At 42.1% G+C, this 24281-nt stretch overlaps 1 protein-coding gene and 1 pseudogene across 2 annotated transcripts in view; both read left to right on the forward strand.

The window, feature by feature from the left end:
• The window catches only part of LOC307102131 (transmembrane emp24 domain-containing protein 10-like), a 105557-nt pseudogene extending 89950 nt beyond the window's left edge, over positions 1 to 15607 (forward strand). Inside the window, exon 2 of the transcript in view lies at positions 14969 to 15607. The product of the transcript in view is annotated as a transmembrane emp24 domain-containing protein 10-like (transcript). The remainder of the gene's footprint in view (positions 1 to 14968) is intronic.
• FAM107B (family with sequence similarity 107 member B) overlaps positions 1 to 24281 on the forward strand; it is a gene marked incomplete at its 5' end in the record, with an annotated part of 259485 nt that overhangs the window by 95710 nt on the left and 139494 nt on the right. The window contains one exon of the mRNA XM_079768515.1: positions 17175 to 17235. Within this exon, the coding sequence (XP_079624641.1) occupies positions 17175 to 17235 (61 nt within the window). The remainder of the gene's footprint in view (positions 1 to 17174; positions 17236 to 24281) is intronic.

Below are 24281 nucleotides of genomic sequence, written 5' to 3' on the forward strand. Positions count from 1 at the left end.
CAGACAGGAGTAAATAGGACAGAGCAGAGCAGATTGTGACACTAAAGAAACAAATCACTGGGATCAGTCACAGTGCCTCTGGTCACAGCCAGCAGGTCTTATGGGTCAGTTACTCAGATCCTACCCTTCTCTCTGAAGTCTACTGATGAGCTGGCAAGTGCAATCCACATTGAGAACAGCAGCTGAATCCAGGTTGGACACCTTACTGAGGTTTGTTAACAGGGCAGGGGCACCACTGGATATTTTGTTATGGTAAACACAGACGAACAGACACAGACTGATTGGTAGTTAGAATTCCACTTGAGGAAAGGCATCAGCTGTCTGTCATGTAGTTGATCATGGCTGGATTGAGTTGTTAGATTTCTTCAAAACAACAGAGGGCAGTGGTGAAGGCTGATTGCATCATCATGACTTCTGTATGTCTCTTCATAGCCCTGTGTGCTAAATGATCTCTCCATGTTGTGTCTCTCTCTAAGATCTATAATTCTATGAACTACTTCTATTTGTATTACTCATAAAAGTTATGGGCCACATATTTTATTCTCACTTGGCACACAAAGGACTGGAGAGGTTAATTGAATCACCTAGGCCGGTGCAGGAAGACAACATGAAACCAGACTTGGGCTCAGGGACCCTTTGCCTCACCTTCTTTTGTTGATCAGTTACATACAGCAAAGGTAGGGTGAAAATTTATTATCAAAATTGACACTTTTGAGAGTGAAAAGGGATACAATTAAGGATCATTTGGGACATCAGGCATAAACCATGATATGAGGGTATTTTAGGTGTAGGGAGAAAGTAAGTAAGGTACGTTTTCTTTATAAGGGTATCAACAGGTTTTAAACTTGAATTCTTCAAAATATATGGGGTACTTTAAATTTGCAAGCATTTGTATTGCTTGCCTCTCATAAAAACCTGCCTGTGTAGGTAGGTTGGCTGCCCTTGTATCCAAAGAAAGTACATGGTGAAGCTGCCTACCCTGCCCCAGTGTGAATAACCACAAGTAGAACAGCCTTAAATTTCAAATGTGCCCCTTAACATCCCTGCCATCAACACTTTAATCTCTACTACCTCTCCAAAGCAATAATTACTTTATAGTTCAAAGGGAGCCAGAGCCTCCACAGCAGCAAGTCTTCAGTGTGCCCCTGGGCTACATCGTGATTGTCTAGCTCCTGCCCTTCTTTCTAGTCCTTCTTTCTAATCTAATCTGAGCAAATTGTTAGCTGAGGGCTGATTCTACCACACAGAGTTAAAAGGATATTCCTGTGAAGTTGGTTCCCTTGCCAATTTCTCACCGTGTGGATATAATAACAGAGAGTAAGCCAAAATTGTAGGATAGCCCTTTGCCTCCAAACCTATAATTGCCTCATTCACCAAACACCCTCTGGTCTTGGCTGTGAATTGTCTATTCCTGGGAGAGACACTGCAGCAGAGTAGTTAAGAACTATGGGCCTTGAATATAAATTTGGGTTTGAATTGGATATAGACTTTGGTCAGTAAAGGCTAACTACTACTACTACTACTACTACTACTACTACTACTACTACTACTACTACTATTACTACTACTACTATTACTACTAGCTGTTTAACGGTTTAAGCCTCAGTTTCTGGCAAAATGAGGAAAACCATGCCTATTTTATAGGGGTTTTCATGGAGAATAAATTCAATTTTGTAAGTGAAGCTTTCAGCTCCCTGCCTGGCCCATTGTGAGCCTTTGTTATACTGTTGATGCTTTTCATCCCAAAGCAGCAGACTCACCACTCAGCGGGCAAGCAAGGGAGCTTTGCCCAAAGTGTAATCTGCAGAATGCAGATCTGTTACTGGATCACGTCTCAAACTTTCTCCACTTGCTTTTTTCTTTTAAAGACTTGGACTCTGGAGGACTAAACTCTGAGAGTACTCGTTTTCCCCTTGCCCATAGCTATTGAAATCATATTTTGTGAACCCAAAATTAACATAGTCTGACCATAGCAAAGAATGTTGTAACTGATACTGTCTTATAAATTCCAGAAAGTGTGGTTCCCTCACCCATTGTGCCTTTCACATAGTTGACCCTCATAAATGTCCTGGCCCTCAAGAGCACCTAGAGGAGGAAACCAATCATTAGAATGTGAGGAGTCCATAAATGGAATAAATGAATGAATCAGTTAGACACTACTATCACTGGCATATATGTATATACACACACACAAACATACCTATATATTTAAATAATTTTTGCATCCTGTTCTCTGTGATATATTTGCTATTTGTTCTGTCAATCAAGGTCCCAACAGGAAACAGATGGCCCTCAAATTGGAATAATTCCAGGAGAGCTTAATAAAGCCTCTGTTTACAAAAGTGTGGGTGAGATGGAGAGGAACCACAAGGGATATTCATAACAGTAGAGAGCTGTTACCACTCAGAGGCCCAAAAGGATGAGGGTGGGAGGAAGCTGCAACAGGAACCTGGAAAATAGAGCATTTCCTAAGAAGACTGCCTTGACAGGAGAGTGGAATAAGTGCCTTGACCTCACCCTGCTCCCTCCCTCAGATCTGCTCATTGTTACCATGGACTGAACCCAGTGGGAAGCCAGAGGGCACAAGAACCCATGATGTACTCATCAGTGGGCGGGCTGGGAAGAAGGATGGAGTGCATGGAAGGTGTTAGGGCCACAGCTATCTCTGAGATGCAAGGTATATTTTTAAAGAGAAAATTAAAATGGAAAAACATTATCAGAGGTTGTGTTTCTTGAACCTGTTCCCTACCTAGAATACGGCCATTTCCCCTTTCCTGGCACAGGGTGTTATCGCCCCAGACGGCTTCCTTCCACTTTCCTCTCATCACCTGCAGACACCTGAGCACCTTCCTCTTCCCTCTCCCCTGGCACTCCTCTCATTTTAGTGATTGGTTCCCTCCTCTGGGTGTTCTTGAGGGCCAGGACTCTGTTTGGTCCTTCCTGTCTTTCCCACACATAGCGTAGCGGCAGGTAGGCACGCGGTAGGTGCTCAGACACTGTTTGCTGAATGAATAAATTTCCCACAAAAAGAAAGCAGGCTTTGTCATTCCATTTAGTTTTCTAGATTACAGCCCAGAATTAACTCCCTCCCCTCTAAGGACTTTTCTTCTCCCTTAGAGGAGCAGGCAAGAGTACTCACTTGCCTGTACTCTTGTGAGTACTGGTGAGCCTGCACATCTGGAGTGTGTCAACAGTCGCTGTGGGAAGCAGCGACCAGCAGGAAGGTGGGTGGAGGGTGGTCAGACCATGGAGTGATGCCTGGAAAAGGCAACTCCTTTGATTAGAACTTTGGATACGGCTAAGTTAACACTCAGATTTTCAGTAGCTCCCCTTCTCTTCCTGGGAGCTCTGACAAAAAGATTCTGAAGAACAGCGTGTATCCTAAGAGGAAGGGCAGAGGCATTGGAGAGGCTGAGCAACTGAGAAAACTCTTTACCAGACTTTTTCTTTATTGTTGCTCAGTTTACTTTTAGCACACTGTGTGTGCTTGTATGTGTGTTTGTACATGCATGTGTGTGTGTGTGCTTTTATGTGCATGTTTGTTTCAGTGTATGTGTGTGTGCTTATGTGTGTGTGCGCCTTTGTGTATATATGTTTACGTGTTTGTATGGTATATGTGTTTGAGTATATGTGTGTGTGTGTTTGTGCATGTGGTTATGTTTGTGTAATGTGTGTGTTTGTGTATGTGTATTTGTGTGTATGTGTTTGTCTATGTGTGTGTTATGTACGTGTTTATGTGTATATTAGGTTAGCCCACAAACCATAAATATTTGCTGAGTGATCACTGTGTGCAAGGTGACAGGATTCTATTCATTGTGTTGATTTTGTATTGAATAGGTTCTGTTAAAGTAAAAAGATAAATACTGAGCTTTATAATGATCTTTTTCCGAATAATAAGAATTTGCCTGTTATTTAAAAGACCTCAGGGTTCTTTTTCTGCTCCCTCCCTTATTTGATGTGAAAGCATGGCCATGACATTGCAAAGGGCTGCTGTTCTCTCCATTTTTTTTTTAAGGAGAAAATAAAGCCCAGGAAGTATGAACTGGTCAGGTTCCCATTATTATATGGGATGGAAGATTGTTCTTCTGACTCATTTTTCATTAGATGTCATTGCCCTTCTAAAATGATGTTAACAAGGATTAGTGGAAGGACATTATTTTTTAAAATTGTTTTATTTTAACACAGTTTGAAATATGAAAGCTGTATATTGGCCCAGGGAAATCTTGGGTCCTCTCTAGCAGGCTTTCCGGATTTTATTTTTTAGCATAAAGCTTCTCTGAGGGAAATTCCCCAAAAGCCATGAGTTCCAGGACACTACTTTAATTAAGAGCCAGCACAATTACATTTAAAAATTACATTTTAAAAGTTGCTTTAAGAGGTATGCTTGGTCAGGACCCTGCATGTTGGTGGAACCAGGGAGAGGGCAATAGCATTGAGCAGCCCCAGTTTAGCATTTTTCCCCCAGATGGATCCAGACAATATTTTAAGTTCATTTGGGAAATTAGTAAATAGTACTCTATGTTAACTCAAACTTCAAAAAAAGAGGTTGAATTTTGGAACTTTAGTGTAAACTTTGTTACGTAGCCTAGCTTTGGCTAGAACTAGAAAAAATTAGGTTTACAAAAAAAAAAAAAAAATCCACCATCAAATTTCACTTATTCTGAAAAGTCCTACAGGAAACCAAAAGAATTGCTGAGTATTACTGTCTAGGGGTGTAACTTCTGTTCATCGACATAATTCCAGATTTCACAAGTGTCATGGCTTAGAATACATTCTGAAAGTGAGATTGATCAGGATATGGAAACCAGACCCTAGAAGTTATCTCTGGGATTCTTATAATAGCTCTTAGAAAGTCTTCATAATGGTGCAATTTGGGTCTCTAACAGCACCTTTTGTCCTTCCCTGCTTTTTGATTCCTAATAGGAGACTCCCTACTTTCTGATCCTTCTGCCTGAACTCTGAGGGATGGATGGGAGCAAATTGAAAAGTGTTCCTTTAACATCTAGTGAGCAAAGCGTCTGGCCTTGCATGTCTTTATAGTTGTATGCCTACAATTCCTCAAATTCCTCATGTGGAAAATGAGGGTGTAAAATAAGAAGAAATTATTCTGTTATATTTGTCTCTGTCCCCAGTTCCTGACACGAGACTCCTATAACCCCGGTAAATAGGGGTGCTGGGAGAATCTTGGTTCTAATAGTTAGTCTTTGACCCCTAACACAGACCTCTTAAACCTTTGTAATTTTGTAAGCGATAGGAACATCTGACACAGGACCCCTAAATCCCTTGGAATTTCCTGGTTGATAAGAGTGTCTTTCGTTCTAATGGGACAACTCTGGGTGGGCTCCTGGATTGGGTCACCCAAGCCATGATTAGAAGGACCAAGCTATGATTACAAAAACCAAACCATGATTAGAAAGACCAAGTCATGGTTAGAAGCTTGGAAATTTCAGACCTTTGCCCTATTCACCAGAGAAGGAAGAGAGGCTGGAAATGGAGTTAATAATTGTGCTCACGTGAGGAAGCCTCCATAAAAATCCCAAAAGTATGGGTTTTGGAAAGCTTCTGAGTTGGTGAACACATCTACACACCCCAAATCTAAGGAGACAGAAATTCCTGTGTCTGGAACCCTCCCAGACCTCCCCCTATGCACCTTTTAATCTCGCTGTTGATGTGTATACTTTAAAATATCTTTTTAAAATAAATTGGCAATAGAAATTATTGAACTGTTTTCCTGGATCCTGGAAGACACTCTAGCAAAATATCTAAACTGAGGAGGTGGCCATGGGAACCTCCAATGTGTAACTAAGTTGGACAGAAGTTATAGGTAACCTGGGGACCTACTACTTGTAATTAGCATCTGAAGTGGGGGCATTCTTGTGGAACTGAACCCGTAACCTGTGGGGTCATTGTTAACTTCAGTGAGTGTCAGAACTGAATTGAATTGGACACCTGCATAATGTTGGACAATTGTTCTATGTAGGATACCCCCCCCCCCCCCACATCTGGTTTTCTAAGCATGAATGGAGGAAAACAATGTATTTTTTCTAGAAAGGGGATACCTGCTCTGCCCACCATGTAGAGTTATTGAAGGAATCAAATAAAATCATGTTTTGGGCAAATACATAGATATGAGGTATCACTAATTTTGTGAACCAACATGAAGACAAAATTAAAACTAGTGCCCAAATTTCCAACAAAAACTCTTATTCTCTGGTTCACAGTGTATGTATGAAATCCTTTTGGCACATTCTCTCTCAAACTTGCATTGCCTTCCAGGGATATTTGGCTGTGTTCCCTGCAGAGCTTGAAGCAGCATGTGCTATACATGCAGAGCTTTCTGGAGTTTTAGTTTTAGGCAAAAAAAAAAAAAAAAAAAAGAGTCTTTGGGAAAAAATATCTTTAAAACAAATATTCATTCACCACGTGTTTATAGAGTGCTTATGGAGTATAAGCTATAAGTAGCTGAAGAGCCATGATTCTCTCTCTTCACTCATTCAAGATCTGTAACACAAATCTATATCTATATATATAAGAGCCTAATATGCAAGATATCCTCTTGGGAGTTTGACCGGGAGACTGGGAGTTGATTGCTCGCTATGATGGGCGCTGACCACCAGGGGGTGGTGCAGAACAAAGGAAGGTCCCAGCCAGCAGCTGGAAGGCCCTGATTGGCCCTGATCACTGGCCAGGGTTAGGGAACCTACCCATGCACAAATTTCATGCACCGGGCCTCTAGGATAGGATATATAATTATCCTCAGTTAATCAGTCTTAGTCTGTTCAGGTTGCTATAACAAACTACCATAGACTGAGTGGCTTAAACAACAACCATTTATTTCTTACAGTCTAAAGGTTACGACGTCCAAGATCAAGGTGCTGGCAGATTTGGTGTCTGGTGAGAGCCTACTTCCAGATTCATAGACTGCCATCTTCCACCTGTGTCCTCACATGGTAGAAGGGTGAGAGCTCTGTGCGGCCTCTTTTATAAGGCTGCTAATCCCTTTCATGAGGGCTCCACCCTCATGACCTAATCACACCAAAGGCTGTACTTCCCAATACCATCACCTTGGAGATTAGGATTTCAACATATGAATTTTGGAGAGACACAAACATTCAGACTATAGCAATCAGTATGGGCAACCAGTCTTACCGCTTCCATTTCTCATTAGTTTGAGAGTTTATTTTAATTTGGATATTTTCACAATCATTATGTAACTCTAAACTCAGGACCAGCATGTTGAATTACAGCCCTAAAGACTGTATCAAACTTTCCTACGTACTTGGTTCTGAAGTTTCCATGTGATAAGTGTTGTTTTGTTCTGTGGTTTTCTTGGCCCGGGGCCCTATAAACCTCATTCTGTCTTTGAAATGGCCTTCCCTAGCTCTGAGGAACAATCACTCATTCCTTTGTAAAACTATATGATGTATGCTCTTCCTTACTCAGAGTTCTTTTTAGTTAATCTTTTCACTAAATATAGCTATTTAATAACTAGCTGTCCTTCCACTTAAGGTTAAATTTTCTATAAATAACACCAGCAGGAAGCAAACATAAAAGAAGGCAGCATGGTATGGCTCTGACCCAGGCAGATGGTCTGAATCTTGCCCCATTTAAAAGCATGCACAGTTAGATAGTCTTTACCCCTCAAGGGTCCCTTCTGTAAAATAGGGTCACAAATATCAACAATGAATTCCTCTGACCATGTTTCTCAATCTTTCCCACAGGAGTACCCCCTGTTGGGGACCCCATGTCCAGACTTCCTTGACATCTCATGGTTATCCTAAACATTTATATCTGTTCTACATGCAATGTACTCCAGTTTGTTCTAATATACAAATCATTTTTTTCCTCCATATCTTTGAGTGAAATTGATGCTCCAGAGAGAGAGTCTTTGCATACCTCTAGCATATGACAGCATACTTCAGGAGTTACCCATCCTTTATAAGTGTGATTGTTTAAGATGATACTCAGGACTGAAAAGATTCAGCAGGTGTGCATCAGTAAGAACATATTGGCTGTTAAAATATTAAAACACCCTTTTATCATTTGGTAAATAACTGCTACTCAAGCCCTTGAGTGGTATCCCTGTCCCAAATTACCCCTCTCTTCAGACCCCTGAACTAAAGGGTTAAGACCTATACCCCAGGGACCTCTAGGTCGCTTCCTATTCTGGATACCTGTGGCCTATACCATCCAAGCTGTTAAATATTTTTAAAATCATCCCATGTTACATGTAACATATATGAAGCTCCTGTCATATGTTATGCACTAAATAAACAGCAGGCATTTTCATTCTCATGGTTTTGGAGAATTCAGTCTACTTGGGAGTATGTAATTTGAATAGCACAGTAGCCAGCATTCCTTCCTCCCCCACTTTGGTACATAGCCTTCCTTCCTTTAGGGAACTGCTGTCTCTGAGGTTTCCAATTGGAACACCCTCCCTCCAGTGGCCCTTGAAATGGGCAGTGATATAGGTCTAGAAAATTATAGTCCCCATTCCCTCATAGAGATGTGCCTGTGACTCAGGATAAGTATGTGGCACAAGATGGACCAATTAGAATCTTCCCCTAGAACTCTGGATATGAATGCAGGGACTGAGTCACTCCTTGTTCCCCTTGGAATGGATTTCTCTGTGTACTGGGGTTCAGAGACACTTCTCTGAAGTCTCAATGAGCTGAAAGGATGTTGGTCCCAGAACTTCTTGTGGCCTTGACCATATGATGAAAGAGCAGCCTGAGAAGTGATAAACTGACAGAAACAGACAAATGGAAATATTGTAAAAATGAGAGGCCTGGATGATACTGCCAGAATACTAGACCCAATATCCATCCTTTATAACAGTGCTTCTCAAGTTTGGGTGGGTATCAGTGAAGAATCCATCTTATATAAAAACTGCTGTTTGAAATTTTAACCCTGCTATTTTGGCTTCTGTAAACGCTTGCTTGCTTAAATAATAAGGAAAATAAGACTACTCCCATTCCAGAGAGGCCGTGGACTATGCCCCAGACAGAGTTGTCAGTGCTGACACCAGGCCAGGCCTTGAGATATGGTCTCACGGCCCCTTCCCAGCACGCAGGCCTTCTTTCCCAGAAGGCCCGGAAGTCTCATTCCAAATTTGGGAGACAAAAGAGCTAGGAAAAGTATAAATAGAAAAGGTTTCCTCCATGTGGGGGGGCCAAAATTTGAAAGGCACATTTTTCTCTGGCCCTGCCCTTAATAAAATGTAACTCCCTTTCTTTAAGCGTGGCTTGTTTTTTTTTCCGGTCTTCTGTAACATCAGCACCGCTGGCAGAGCTAACAAGGAATCCAGAGGCCCAGGCTTGCTGAAGATGGATAGGGCCGGGCTGTGTTTCTGCCACATCCCCCTGGTGATTTGGATACACACCCAAGTTCAAGAACTGCAGCTTTACAAGCATGAGGTCCAATACGTCTCCTCCTTTGCTGTAGTTACTTGGGTTTCCTATAAGCAGAGATGAAGAAAAACACTTAGCACTCTATGGTACCATAGGCAGTGAATGAAGCAAATCTCCGGTCAAGGCCCCCATCTCCTGAATCTTGGGTAGTTTAGTGAATTGCAGTTTTTGCTCCTGAGGAATATATCCTCCATGGACTCAATGCTGGCCAGAGTGAGGTGCTGAAGTGATTAAGGCAGGAGTGACACCTTCCATGTCCTTGGGCTCCCCTGCATCTACAATTACCTGAGGGGCTTTCCCTGCCTTGTTTTACCCTCTGAAACTCCAATAAAATCTGTGGTCTAAATGTTCCCCTTGCTCCTGATCATCCTGGTGTCTTTCCTCTGTAGCCCTGCAAAGGGTGCCACGCTTCCTTCTCTAGGACCTGTGAGTGTAACAAACTTTATTTTTTTCCTAAACCTCTTTTCTGTCTCCTCTTGGGGCTACACCTCACTGACCATTTCATAAAGTATACACATTACATGGCCTCTCATTAAAACACCTTGGGATTAGTCCTCAGAAACAGATGAAAAGACTAATTGTTTGCCAACTTTCAGTAACAACTCTTCAGTGCATCATTCCTGTCACATTCCATTTAATTAGGTTGTGAAGTACATGATGGTGCGTGAACTACAGAAGCCAATAATCAACACCCATCACCCACCTCCCCTCCCCCCGAAGCTCCCCAGAACTAAAGTATCAGCTGGAGCCCTTTCTGTTAGAAGTGACAAAACCCGATAGAATCTACTGCATTTAAAAATAAATCAATGTAGTTAAAAAATAAAAAGGAATGTAATCTCTAGTTTAGGCTGAAAAGTTCAGGGTTAACTTGCTTCAGGCATGGCTGGATTGGGGGCTCAAATAATATCATGGGGACTCTTGTATCAGCCCATCTCTTGGCTCTGCCTCCCTTTGTGTGGACTTGTCTTAGCTGCAAGTGACAGCAGCAGCTTCAATCTTCACAGTTGTTTCAGGTTTCAGGATCAGTGGGTGGGACTGGGGATTCTATTCCTAGAAGTCCAGAGAATATCTCTCACCAGCCCTGACTGGGTCCCATGACCACTGTGAACCAATATAGGGAAATAAAGTGGACTGATGGGCACCACCCTGAGTCACATGACTATCCTAAACCAATTTCAGAGAAAATTACAGTGGATTGATAAACATTGCTCAGGGTCACATGACCACCCTCCACCAATCACAGGGAAATGCACTGGACTGATGGGCCTAGTCTTCAGTTACTGACCACTCTTGGCAGTGGACCGGGGTCTGTACAGGGCATGGAACTGGTTTTATAAGAATCACAATTCATTAAGAGTGGGAAAGGACGACGTTAAAGAGGGAATCAGTACACACTTACTAGACAGAATGAGTGAATGCCCGGCAGCAAAATCAACAGATGGCTACTACAGTTGGATTGTTGTCATTTTATTATAGCTTCTCTGGGAAAAAGCCAGTAAGAACAAATTCAGCAAATCACAGACTTGCACAGAAGAGAAGAAACATAAGAATCTAAGGCGCTCAGCCTTTTTTCACTAACTACAACATAGTTCATACTATCGAAGACAGATGCCTACTTATCAGCCAAAAGTATTCCAAATATCCTTCCATCTGCAGATCATTCCAGGGCTTCGCAATTTTTACTAGTTTATGAGAAAATTGGGGGAAGGGCAATTTAAAATGAAGTAATAAATACGTTTGGAGGAAAGCTAAAGGCCTAAGTTATTTCACCATTCTGGAATTCAGAGCAATAAAAAAGTAAACAGTCTTATTGGCTCAAAGGAGAATCCTTTTATGTATGAAACAACTTTATTTGGACTATTTTGGCATCTCAAGAGACTTTCTCTGTGGGTGTATTATAAAATAGCTCCTCATGTTTTTATTATATACTGTCTTTTTGGGCCATGTGAAACAAGAAATTATTTGCTATATTTAGTTGCTGTGTGGTGGGGCTTTAAAAAATCATTTATTTGTCTTTTGGTATAGTATTAATTCAGATCCTTTTCACAAACGTAATTTTGAAAGAAGTTTTTATTAAAATTTATTATAACATATAACTTTGAGATAATTGAACTGAAGGCTTCTTCACCCAAATTGCCCATGACAGTGCTACTTCATGGATTTTAAAAGCTTGACAAATTTTTGGAACTGGTCCCTGATGCTGAACATTTGAAGATGATCTTTGATCTCTAGAAATATTTGTTCCCAAACAGTTGAAATCAATTCCCTTATGCGTTGATACGGATGGTGATTTAAGGAAACTAACCTTTATGAATTGAAAATGACTTTTTCTTTTCAAATCTTACCAATCTTGAGAGGCTAGTGAATTCTCATCACCAACAATGAGATATTGCCAAGGAACTGAAAATTTAGAACAAATCAGGGAGTGCTCCTCTGGATAATACCAGTATTTGAGTTCCATTGCTCCACTCTGGTTACAGAGTGGCTTCAGGTGTCATGAATGGGACTCATACTCATATGGTTTATTATGGCCCAGAGTATCTCTGATCAGACTAACTTCACAGGTGGAACAAAGTATGCACAGAAAGTGTGCCTGCCTAGGATGGAAGCTGAGTAGGCGATTACCTGAAGTATGTAATTCAAAGGATTTTGGAAGGGATCATGCCTAAAGATTAAGGACCCACAGAAATAGCCCCATAACAGGCACTCAACAAATATTTAATCAAGGAAAAAATAAATGAAGGAATCAGCATAAAACCATCTTGTAGATAAAATTTAAAAAGCATCATGTAAACCTTCCTCTTAATTTACCTTCCTTACTCCTAGCTGTGCCTATTCATATATTAACTCTATAGCAGTGACAATTGTAATTAAAGAATATCATACTAGGAGAGAACCAAGATGGCGGCATAGGAAAACACCTGTACTTGCTTCCTCCCACAACCACATCAAATTACAACTAAAATACCTAACAACTATTATCCAGAACCACTGGAAAGCTGGCTGACTGGAAGTACTACAACTAGAGAGGTAAAGAAGGAAGCGCATTGAGACTGGTGGGAGGTGCGGAGGCATGGAATGGGCTGGCACCTGGGTGTGCCGCTTTTTTAATCAGGAGGGAGATACAAGCTCGTGCTTGCTCTGAGCTCCAGTTCTGGGCAAGATTCTGGGGGACCCAGACACATACAGGGAGAAACTGGACTGTTTGGCATCAGGACAGGAATGCAAGGGTGGGAGGGGACTTTCTTCCAGATGGAGGTGCACACAATGGTCATTGTTCCTGTGCTGGGACCTCCCTGATGCAGGGCTGACTGGCAGCCATTGCTGTTTGCTCTGCCCTGGAGATTCCCTGAGACCCCACCCTACCCAATTTACAACCTCACCCAAGCTGTGTGCAGCAGCTTTTGCATATGAATGGCCTGTCCTTTCTCAGCCTAAAACCTGTCAAACAAGCTGCAGCTGGGTCAGGGAGCCCCAAAGCTATCAAAAGAAGGCCCAAGGCTGACACCAGCACCAGCCTGCCTTGCTTCACAGCTGGGCCTTGTCGGGGCATTTCCAAACCCAATACAAAGAGGAAGAATCTGTAGATCTCTCTGTAGCTCCTGCTGGGTGACCCTAGGCAGTGGCTGACTTTGCACCTCCTTGGAGATCCAAGAGCCAGTGTACCCAGTGGTCAGTGCGAGACCATACCAGATCACAACTCTTCACATCATAAGCGACACACTCAAGGGGCAGACTCGGTGAGCACCAAAGCTCCACTGAAGCAAGTCTTGCCCCATAAGCTCTTCCATTGTAGACACAGCTGATCCTCACAGCCAATTGGCCTGGAGGTCAATTCTTCCCAGTGATATCAACAGCAATCAAGGCTCAGCTACAACAAGACTGTGCATCAGCCCAAAAAGGTGATTGGGGAAACTGAGCCACTGGGCCCTATAGGACACCTACCATACAAGGCCACTCTATCAACTCAAGGAGACTTAGCAGCTACCCAATACATAGAAATAAACACAGGGAAGCAGCCAAAATGTGAAGACAAAGAAACATGTCACAAATGAAAGAAATGGAGGAAAGCAAACTACTGGATATAGAGTTCAAAACCACAGTTATAAGGTTACTCAAGAATCTTCTAGAAACTTCCGAGGAACTTAGGGAGACCTTCAAGGATCTTAGTGAGAATGCCAAAAAAATGGAGGACCAGTCAGAAATTAAGCATACACTGACTGAAATAAAGAATAATATACAGAGATTCAACAGTAGAGTAGAGGATCCCAAGAATCAAGTCAAAGATTTGAAATACGAGGAAGCAAGAAACACCCAACCAGAAGAGCAAAAAGGAAAAAGAATCCAAAAATTTGAAGATAGTGTAAGGAGCCCCTGGGACAACTTTAAGCGTACCAACATCCGAATTATGGGGGTGCCAGAAGAAGAGAGAGCAAGATATTAAAAACCTATTCGAAGAAATAATGACAGAAAACTTCCCCTCCCTGGTGAAAGAAATGAACTTACAAGTCCAGGAAGCACAGAGAACCCCAAACAAGAGGAATCCAAAGAGGACCACACCTAGACACATCATAATTAAAATGCCAAGGTCAAAAGATAAAGAGAGAATCTTAAAAGCAGCAAGAGAAAAATAGTTAGTTACCTACAAGGGAGTACCCATACGACTGTCAGCTGATTGCTCAACAGAAACTATGCAGGCCAGAAGGGAGTGGCAATAAATATTCAAAGTGATGAATAGCAAGAACCTACAACCAAGCAAAGCTATCATTTATTTTTATTTTATTTTTTAAATATATTTTATTGAGTTTTTACAGAGAGGAAAGGAGAGGGATAGAGAGTTAGAAACATCGATGAGAGAGAAACATCGATCAGCTGCTTCCTGCACGCCCCCCACTGGGGATGTGCCCGCAACCAAGGTACATGCCCTTGACCGGAATCGAACCCGGGACCCTTCAGTCCGCAGGCTGACGCTCTATCCACTGAGCTAAACCGGTTTCGGCTGCAAAGCTATCATTTAGAATTGAAGGTCAGAGAAAGAGCTTCACAGATAGAAAAAACTAAAGGAGTTCATCACAATCAAACCAGTATTATAGTACGAAATGCTGAAGGGTATTCTTTAAGAAGAGGAAGAAGAAAAAGGTAAAGATAAAAAATTATGAACAACAAAGTGACAACAAATACATATCTATTAACAACTGAATCTAAAAATCAAATGAATAAAAAATCTGATGAACAGAATAAAGTGGTGAATGTAATAGAATCAGGGACATGGAAATAGAGCGGACTGACAATTCTCAGGGGGAAAGGGGTGTGGGGGGTGCGGGAAGAGATTGGACAAAGATCTTATATGCATGTATGCAGTACCTATAGGTGTGAACAGTGGGGTGGCGAGGGCCTGAGGTGGGGTGGGAATTGGGTGGAGGGGAGCTAATGGGGGGGGGGGGAAAGAGGGACAACTGTAATAATCTGAACAATAAAGATTTTAAAAAATAGAATATCATACTAGAACTCAGAGAATATGTTTACCCATCTTCCTAGAGATAAAAATAATTGTATAGCATCAGTCTGGTTTGTCTGGCCCACAAGCCCAGTGTGGCCCTTCTAAGTTAGTGTTACTGCTCTTACTTCTGCACAGCCCCAGCTTGGTTCTCGCCATCTTCTTCCATATGCCCATTAACTCTCGCAAGTGCCTCCATGAGGAGATCCACAAGGACCTGCTGGTGACCAGCACATAAGAGATCACCGGCAAGTATGGGGGCGCTGGCAGCCTGCGCACTCACCTCAAGATTCTGTACTCCAAGGAGGATGCAACCAAGGGGATATTTGCCATTGTCACTGAAGATTATAACATGTTCAAAGTGTGTTTTAAGAGCAAGGGAATAAGGCGGATACCTGACCAACTCATGATCCTAGACATGAAGCATGGTATGGAGGTGAAAAAAATTACGAAATGATCACAAAAGTTGAGAAGTTCAAACCTTTAGAGGTGGAGATAGGAAACCTAGAAGACCTTTCAGAGTCTATCGTTAATGATTTTGCCTACATGAAGGAGTGAGAGGAGGAGATGCATGTTACCAGAGCATCAACAAACGCTCGGGTCCTGTACTTCAGCATCTCTTCAATGCCTCATTGGACTAGCCACTTGGCAGGTCTTCTGCCTTGAGCACTTCTTTAAGACCAAGAAATTGATTGAGTAATAATGGCTACTCCCCTCCCACCTTGTGTCAGCCAGAAGAATGTCCCTGGGAGATGCCTGGCCTGAGGCATTCTACCAACACCACCTTCAAGGCACATTGAAACTTTCTTGCCAGAACTTTCTTGGTGTGGGAGGACATGGGTTACCACCTAAACCCAACAAATCAATGAGGGACCTGTTTTCAACTTGATAGTATTTGGACTGGTTTTGCAACAATAGGCCTATTATTAGAGTCACCTATGACAAAAAATAGGAGTTATCTAGGTAATGCCAGAGCCAACATTTGATCACAAGGTTTCCTCCTGTGCTTGAAGCATGCTTTCTTTCCTTTTCCCACTTGCTCACCAGCTTGGGCTTCCATTCTAGTTCCTTTACCAGGATTAGTATGACCATGTGGAACTTGTTTCATTCTCATTGTCCTCTTTATATTTCCATGTGATAATACCCTTAGCTTTATCTTATCCCTTAGCTGAAATGTTTAAGTAGCTTCTGGTGGTATCCTTTCATAATTTTATGTCTCTTCAAAGGGTGATAGATGAGACACCTCATAGAAATGAGCTTTGAACTATAGGTAACTCTTTAAGAGAAAATTTAATTTGAGATAATTAAAATATTTGTGCTCAATGCTTGAGCTTTTCCTTCTAGTGTAGTTATGTGTATTTTGTTCTATGCAGTTTTATTAGATGTGTAGATTCATGTGACCTCCATGGCAAAATGCAGAACACTTCCATCACACAGATCTCTTGTACCACCCTTTTAAAGCCACAGCCATATCCCCTCCTTCTCCCGAGCCCCAACCTCTGGCAACCACTAATTTGTTCTCTGTCTTTATAATTTTATCATTTCAAGAATGTTATATAAATAGAATCATATAGTATGTAAACTTTCGAGATTAACATTTTTTTCACTCAGCATAATTTCCTTCAAATCCATCCAAATTGTGGCATGTATCAATAATTTGTTCCTTTTTATTGATCAGTAGTATTTCATGGTATGGATGAACCACAGTTTGTTTAATCACTCACCCACTGAAGGATATTGGGGTTGTTTTCAGTTTTGGACTGTTGCTAATAAAGTTGCTGAAAATATTCAAAAAATAATAATTGTGAGATGTGATAGAATTTTCAAAAGTACATGAAATCAGGTCTTTGAATAATAAAAGCTAAAACATTATTATCTTGTGTTGTATCACACTGGCAGAATTTCTATCTTATGGAGAAACCCATCACCACCATGTATAAGTAACTGAAGCCCCCAAACGTATTATTCACAGAGGTCCCTAAGTTGTACTACTCAGGGGCAGCATTTATGGACACAACCATGTATGTGGCACCCTGCAGTTTGTAATCCAGTGCCCCCATAGTTATTCTACTCAACATCTATTGTTGCATTTGTTGCTTCTCCAAAGTCTCAGTTTTTAAATGGGCTTGGTCTAATTTTTTTCAGATCTTGATCTCATATTAATTAGTAGATCTGCAAAAGTTTGTTCTAAATGAATGCATTATTCTCTCTCTCTCTCTCTCTCTCTCTCTCTCTCTCTCTCTCTCTCCCTCTCGACTGGAACTCAGGAAGAAGAGGAATCCCAAGAAAAACCTAGATGCCTTCAGTTGGAACATAAGATGACATCAGGTAGAGTACATTCCGTGTGACACATTCTTTCCTGGACAGCAGGGCATACAGCTTCCAGATTGCAACGGAAAATCTGTATGTTCTGAGTGATTGGAAACATGACTAGAAATGTCACTTGTGATGAATTCCAGGCACAATATCTGGACAATCTGGTCATGATGCAGAAAATAGTTTCTCTCCTTCCTTCTCTTATCGATTACAGTTGTTGTTTTTTAAATCCTCACCCTAGAATTTTTTCCATTGATTTTTTTTTTTGAGAGAGTAGAAGAGAGGGAGAGAAGGGGAGAGAGAGAGAAAGAAACATTGATGTGAGAGACACATCCATTGGTTGCCTCCAGCTCACACCCTGACCACAGCTGGGGATTGAACCTACAACTGAGGTACGTGCCCTTGGCTGGGAATTGAACCCATGACTCTTCAGTCCACAGGCTGATGTTCTAACCACTGAGCAAACCCAGCCAGGGCTTATTATAGTTTTTGATGAATAAGTACTTGCAATGAAGTACATAATTATTATGATGAAGAAATTTCAAGTTCAGTTATCTTATATAATAAAAACCTAGGTGGCGTCACATGCGACGTCATCACAAGATGGCCACCACAAGATGGCCGGCAGGGGAGGGCAGTTATGGGTGATCAGGTCAGCAGGGGAAGGCAGTTAGGGGCAACCAGGCCAGCAGGGGAGGGCAGTTGGGGGCAACCAGGCCAGCAGGGGAGGGCAGTTGGGGGCAACCAGGCCAGCAGGGGAGGGCAGTTGGGGGCAACTGGGCTGGCAGGGGCGGGCAGTTGGGGGCAACCAAGCCAGCAGGGGAGGGCAGTTGTGGGCGATTGGGCCAGCAGGGGAGCAGTTAGGCGTCAATCAGGCTGTCAGGGGAACGGTTAGGGGGCGATCAGGCTGGCAGGCAGAAGCGGTTATGGGCAGTCAGGCAGGAAGGCAGGCGAGTGGTTAGGAGCCAGCAGTCCCGGATTGTGAGAGGGATAACCGACAATTGGACATCCCCCAAGAGGTCCCAGATTGGAGAGGGTGCAGGCTGGGCTGAGGGACACCCTCCCTCCCCCCCTTGCATGAATTTTGTGCACCGGGACTCTAGTACTAACATAAGTAGTTATTCACTGAAAAGTTTATGCTTATCTTGGAAAATGTTATTTAGATGCATTTACTGTTGTTTTTTTATATTAGTGAATAGTTAAATATGCAACTTTTCTAAAGATATTTACCCCATAATAGAACTTACTATGAGATAATGTGGAAAGAAACAAATGATGGGCAAGTTTCTAACTTAGTTTCTAACTATGAACAGTACTGATAATGGGATGTAATTGTCATAAAAATACATTAGTTGAGTGGAACTAATAAGAATGAAAACTAAATCTTAATACTCTCAGCTTCTATTTTCCAATGGCTTTTTGTTTGTTTTATATAATTAGAGGTTAGAAGTGGGCTCCAGATGTGTTTGCTGCTGGCAGAGGCTCATGTTCTTGTAATTTAATGGAAATCAGGGAGCAGAATTAAGAAAATGGAAATGGTAATGAAAATAATATGTAGAGTGAAGGAGGAAAGATGGTACCCTGCTCTGACAGAGATGGAAGAGAGAGAATTAGCAATTAACCAGCTCAACCAGCTCCCTCTACTCTCAGGATCTACCCCCACCAATAACAAAAATTTCCTCTTTCTAGAACACTCTCCCCTTGCAGGTCCTTGCATGGCTGGCTGACTCCTTATCATCAATCAGGTCTCAGCTGAAAGGTTCAGTGCCCCAGGTCACTGTCTTGTTCCTCCCAAGCACTCTTCATCCTATTGCCCATTTTTATTTTGTTCATAACACCCATTATGACCCAAAATAATCTTTCTGTTGATTGGTTTATCTTCTTAATGTCCCCTAGAGAGTAAGATCTTAGCTACTTTAATGTTATTCCTAGCACATTGGGCAGTGCCTGCCAAACAGTAATCAGTCAGAAAATTCTTACTGAGGCCTCATGTCCCCTATGTGAGAGGCATTCTTTTTCTCTCTGTAACTGAGATGTGGGTGGGCTGGGTTTGATACGAGCCAAGTCCTTGCCTATTTTGGATTTCTGGGGTATAAAGAAAATAAGACATGATGCTTGCCCTCTAGAAAACAAATCATGTCTAAGAGACAGATGCAGTTAGAACATGAAAATTAACGTAAAAAGGTTGATACAATTAAAGCGCTACTGGGAGCACTGAGGAAGGGGCAACTAAATTTGCGTTGGGGAAGTCTCCTGGGCTAAATGATTCTTGTACTGAATATGGGAGGTGGATAGGAGGTATTAAAAACAGTTGGGGTGTGTTGTTATACCCCTGAAAATATCCTGAGTGCCACTTTTGATTTTATTTCCCCAGCTAGAGAAGAAGGCTGGAATAATGGCCATTGCTGACTCAATACAAATTTGGCAAACCAAGAAATTTTCTTTCTCAGCTGCTGTTATAAGCAATACTAGAGGCCCGGTGCATGAAATTCGTGCACGGTGTGTGTGTGTGTGTGTGTGTGGGGGGGGGGTGTCTCTCAGCCCAGCCTGCACCCTCTCCAATCTGGGACCCCTCGAGGGATGTCCGACTGCCCGTTTAGGCCCGACTGGGATCAGGCCTAAACGGGCAGTCGGACATCCCTCTCACAGCCCAGGACTGCTGGCTCCCAACTGCTCGCCTGCCTGCCTTCCTGATTGCCCCTAACTGCTTCTGCCAGCCAGCCTGATCATCCCCTAACCACTCCCCTGCCAGCCTGAAGGATGCCTAACTGCTCCCCTGCCAGCTTGATTGCCCCTAACTGCCCTCCCCTGCAGGCCTGGTCACCCCTAACTGACCTCCCCTGCAGGCCTGGTTGCCCCCAACTTCCCTCCTCTGCCAGCGTGGTCACCCCTAACTGCCCTCCCCTGCTGGCCTGATTGCCCACAACTGTCCTCCCTTGCAAACCTGGTCCCTCCCAACTGCCCTCCCCTGCTGGCCATCTTGTGGCAGTCATCTTGTGTCCACATGGGGGCAGTCATCTTTGACCACATGGGGGCAGCCATCTTGTGTGTTGGAGTGATGGTCAATTTGCATATTATTCTTTTATTAGATAGGATTAGATAAGATAGAGGCCTGGTGCACGGGTGGGGGCCTGCTGGTTTGCCCTGAAGGGTGTCCTGGATCAGGGTGGGGGTTCCCTTGGGGCATGGGGCGACCTGGGTGAGGAGCCTGTGGTGGTTTGCAGGCTGGCCATGCCTCCCAGCAACCCAAGCGGAGGCCCTGGTATCTGAGATTTATTTATCTTCTATAATTGAAACTTTGTAGCCTTGAGAGGAGGCCAAGGCATGCCAGAGCGGGCAGAAAGCTTGACTTCCTCCATTGCCGGGGGCAACTCAAGCCTCCTGCTCTCTCCGTGACCGCACATCTTGGTTGGGTTAATTTGCATACTCGCTCCTGATTGGCTGGTGGGTGTGACTTGTGGGTGTAGCAGAGGTATGGTCAATTTGCATATTACTCTTTTATTAGATAGGATTCTTTGCTCTCTTGGCATAGTATTCACTATATTTTGAGGACCTTTGTTCACATCCAAAGTCTTGATTACCCTGTATGTCGAGTAGGCACCACTACTCACCAAGGCTTTTCTAAGACCAGTTGACTCCCATGAGCTCTGCTGTGACATCTCAGGATGAGAAATCAGATATTCCATTTTCAAACGTCCACTAGAGTTCCTAGATTATTAGGGCCTTGGTGTATTTTACCAGAAGTCTAGTGTAGTGTTAAAAATTTCCCTCACCCAATACATTTAGAATCAGAGATCTCCATGAAACATCATTCTGCAGAGCAGGAGGGACACATTTAGTTAGAAATCTATAATCTCAGTTTCTTTGTGACCAGATTATATGGTTTTAGATTTTTGGTTGTAAATAAATGAATAATTTCCCTGTTTTCTTTAAACAACAACACCGCCTAATAACCCTATTCTCTAAGTGTCCCCATGATTCTCCCACCTTGGTCATGAGTGAAACATCTCCTTAGAGTCTAAGGCAAGTTCACTGATTTCACAGGTGAAGAAAATCTAGGCCCCTCAAAAGAAAGATTTCAAGCAGAAAATGCAAAGTTTCTCACTATTTCTAAAAATAAAAAAATAATGTTTGGGGGCCACTGACTTTGGGGCTTGCTGTAGAGTTTATCTTCTTTATTCAGGATTTACTCCAAATGTGTATTTTTATACTGTGGCTTTAGTGTTTGCATCTTAGTTTTAGTGCATTCAATTCAGATCTACGGTACTTAGCCATTATTTGAAATCCTATTAGGTATAAATTGTGTCTGCTAGACTAAACTATGTTTACTGAAATATGTTAACTAAAATATGTTTACTGAATGTCTACTATATGCTAGATATTGTCCTAGGAAGTATGCTATATTTAGAATGGAAAATAGAACAGACACGACTCCATGCTTCATGGAGCTTGTGGGAAAAGGAGAAATGCAGCCATTACACATATGAAAAGAAAATGTAAATTATAGAGAAATTATAGCCTTTAAACAAATAAAATATAAGTTACAGATAAGGCAGGGTTCTGTGGAAGCCTTGTCTTCACAGAGCTTATTGTTAAATAGGGCCTATAAAACATGGACACAGAAAGCTAAGGCAAAATGTAGGATACAGTACGGGCTATAACAGAGACATAAAGAGGAGGGATGGGAGTGCTAAAGAGGTGGGAGAAATTTCATTTGGAGGACCCAGGAAGCTATCCAAGAGATTGTGGCATATGAGCCTACTCTTGAAGGATAGATATGAAATCCGTTTGTGAAGAGAAACACATTAGCCAATGTATTTATAAAATGAAAACCACAGTGAATCCAAAGTGATATCTATTTGGAGTTCAGCCCATTTTTTGGTTGGTGACTTAATTCTTAGACATCTGTCACTTTATCCTGAGGTCTATAATTTACACCTGCAGGACCCACCCAGCGGGTAATGGCAGGTTGATTAGGAGTGTGTTTAAACTTTGCCACCCCCATTACCCCCATTTTTTTGCTCTCAAATAATTCAGTGTTGTATACATTTGAGTTTTTTCTGTTTGTTTTGTTTTTGTTGTGTTGTTTTTTTTTTAGTAAGTGGCCTACCTGTAATAGACAGAAGCCTAATGCCTGCTTAGGATTCTGACTTCATGGACATATTACCTGAGTGGATAGGGTAGCCCACTTATAATAAGTCCTTTTTAATGTGATACCAAGTGGGTTGCTGTCAGCTGGTGCTCCATTTCAGCAAGACCAGTGTGGGGCAGTTTCATCAGATGCCTGCAGCCTGCCCCCTCCGTGCCCTGCCCCTCCTCAGAGGGATTCCCTCCTCACTACCTTAGGTGCCAAGTCTCTTTACCATCACAAAGACATGCAACCAGTTCCTATTAATTAACATCATTGTGTTGACTCTTCTTCAGTCTTTCAATTGGCATTGAAAGTTATAAATCCACCAATGGAATGAAAAAATTTGGTGGCTGCTAGGGGTTTGAAACATCAGCAAACAGGTAAAGAAGGGGAGGGGCACTTCTGGCTACAGTCACAATGCATGATTAGCTACTTTCTTGACCTTAGCCTAGGGAGGCCTTGAATCATGGGGTCTCTTAATGAAGGTGCCATAAGACTGCTTGCTCCTTAGAAGCTGAGTCTGTTTACAAGTGATGTTATATCCTTTATTGAAAGGTGCTATTTTAAAGACGCAGTACATCTGATATAGCGTTCAACATAAAAATAAAGAAAAAAACTGAACCTGGGCTATGCACAAGGTAAGGGAAGAATGAGGTAATGCATCCATGAAAAATGATGATCTAAGTGAAGGTATCATGGAGGAAAAATATCTATACTTCAGATTTCCTTTGATGTGACTGTGACATTGTATAATAGAGAAAAAGCAAAGACACTTTAATAGTAACAAGGGAGAGATTATAATTCCAAACCGAGAGAACTGTACATCAGTGGGAAGGCACAATTTGCAGCCTGATAATGTAACCCTCTGAAAGTAAACCGGGTATTAGAAGTAGCTAAGGACAGGGGAAGAAACTAGTTTACATGTCCTCACTTGGGTTTATGCCTCATTTCTCAGAAACTGCTATATCAAAGTTGTAAGACTTGTTGGTCTTCAAGGTTCTCATCCCCACCTCTCCTCAGGTCTTTCTTTCCATGAGTAGTCAGTCTTTCTTTCCTTTTTGCCTTTCCACGGAATGTGTGCCTTTTTCAGACCCCTCTATGGTTGCTCTTTTTATTTCAGAGAAGAAGTTTTATGAAGAGTCTTCATTTAATTTATTTCTATTTCACTGAAAGGCCCTTGGAACAAGCACACATACATACAATAGCTTATGGAAGGCATCACTGTTGAATAAGATTAAAATTGAACATTACTTTTTTAGTACAAACACTCAGGTTTATAGCTGACATAAAGAAAATACAGATCTTGCCCATACTAATCTTATTTGTAGCCAAGATGGATAGACATGATGTAGTACCAGTTTCCTAGAGAGAGATGGAGATTAAAACCCTTTCAGAGGTGGCACATCCCATTTTAATTTGTTCACGTATCCCCTTGTGAAGAGGAAGACCAATGAATGGGCCAGTTATGCTTTCTGGAGAAAATTCTTTTAAAAAATTAATTGCATCCTTTCTGGTGGCTATGGTTGTTTTGTTTGTTTTCAAGTAAAAGATTTTTTAAAATGTTGGCTTGATCTTGCCATTTTTCTTGCCCATGCATTGCTTTAGAAGCAGGCCAAGTAATTTTGAATGCTGAAACAACTTTTAATGTGTTGAACATTCAAGAAGAATTTGCAGAATCCTTATTACCTTTTTGGTTGCACTCAACTTGTGCTGTCAAGACCCCAAGATTGCAACACTTTGATCAAAAGAGGAGAGAATCCTGTAAGTTGAAGCCATTTTCTGACAGTGAAGGAGTTTCATCAGAACATTCCCTTTTGGCTAAAGGTCCCCTAGCATTGATCAGGGCCCAGCACACTTTCAGGGTTGGCTGTTTGTGTCATCTGATTTTAGTCAAGTTTTCATTTCCTGTGGTTTGTAGGTTTTTCAA

This window comes from Cnephaeus nilssonii (assembly GCF_951640355.1).
Source record: "Cnephaeus nilssonii genome assembly, chromosome: 1".
In the NCBI taxonomy this organism is placed as follows: domain Eukaryota; kingdom Metazoa; phylum Chordata; class Mammalia; order Chiroptera; family Vespertilionidae; genus Cnephaeus; species Cnephaeus nilssonii.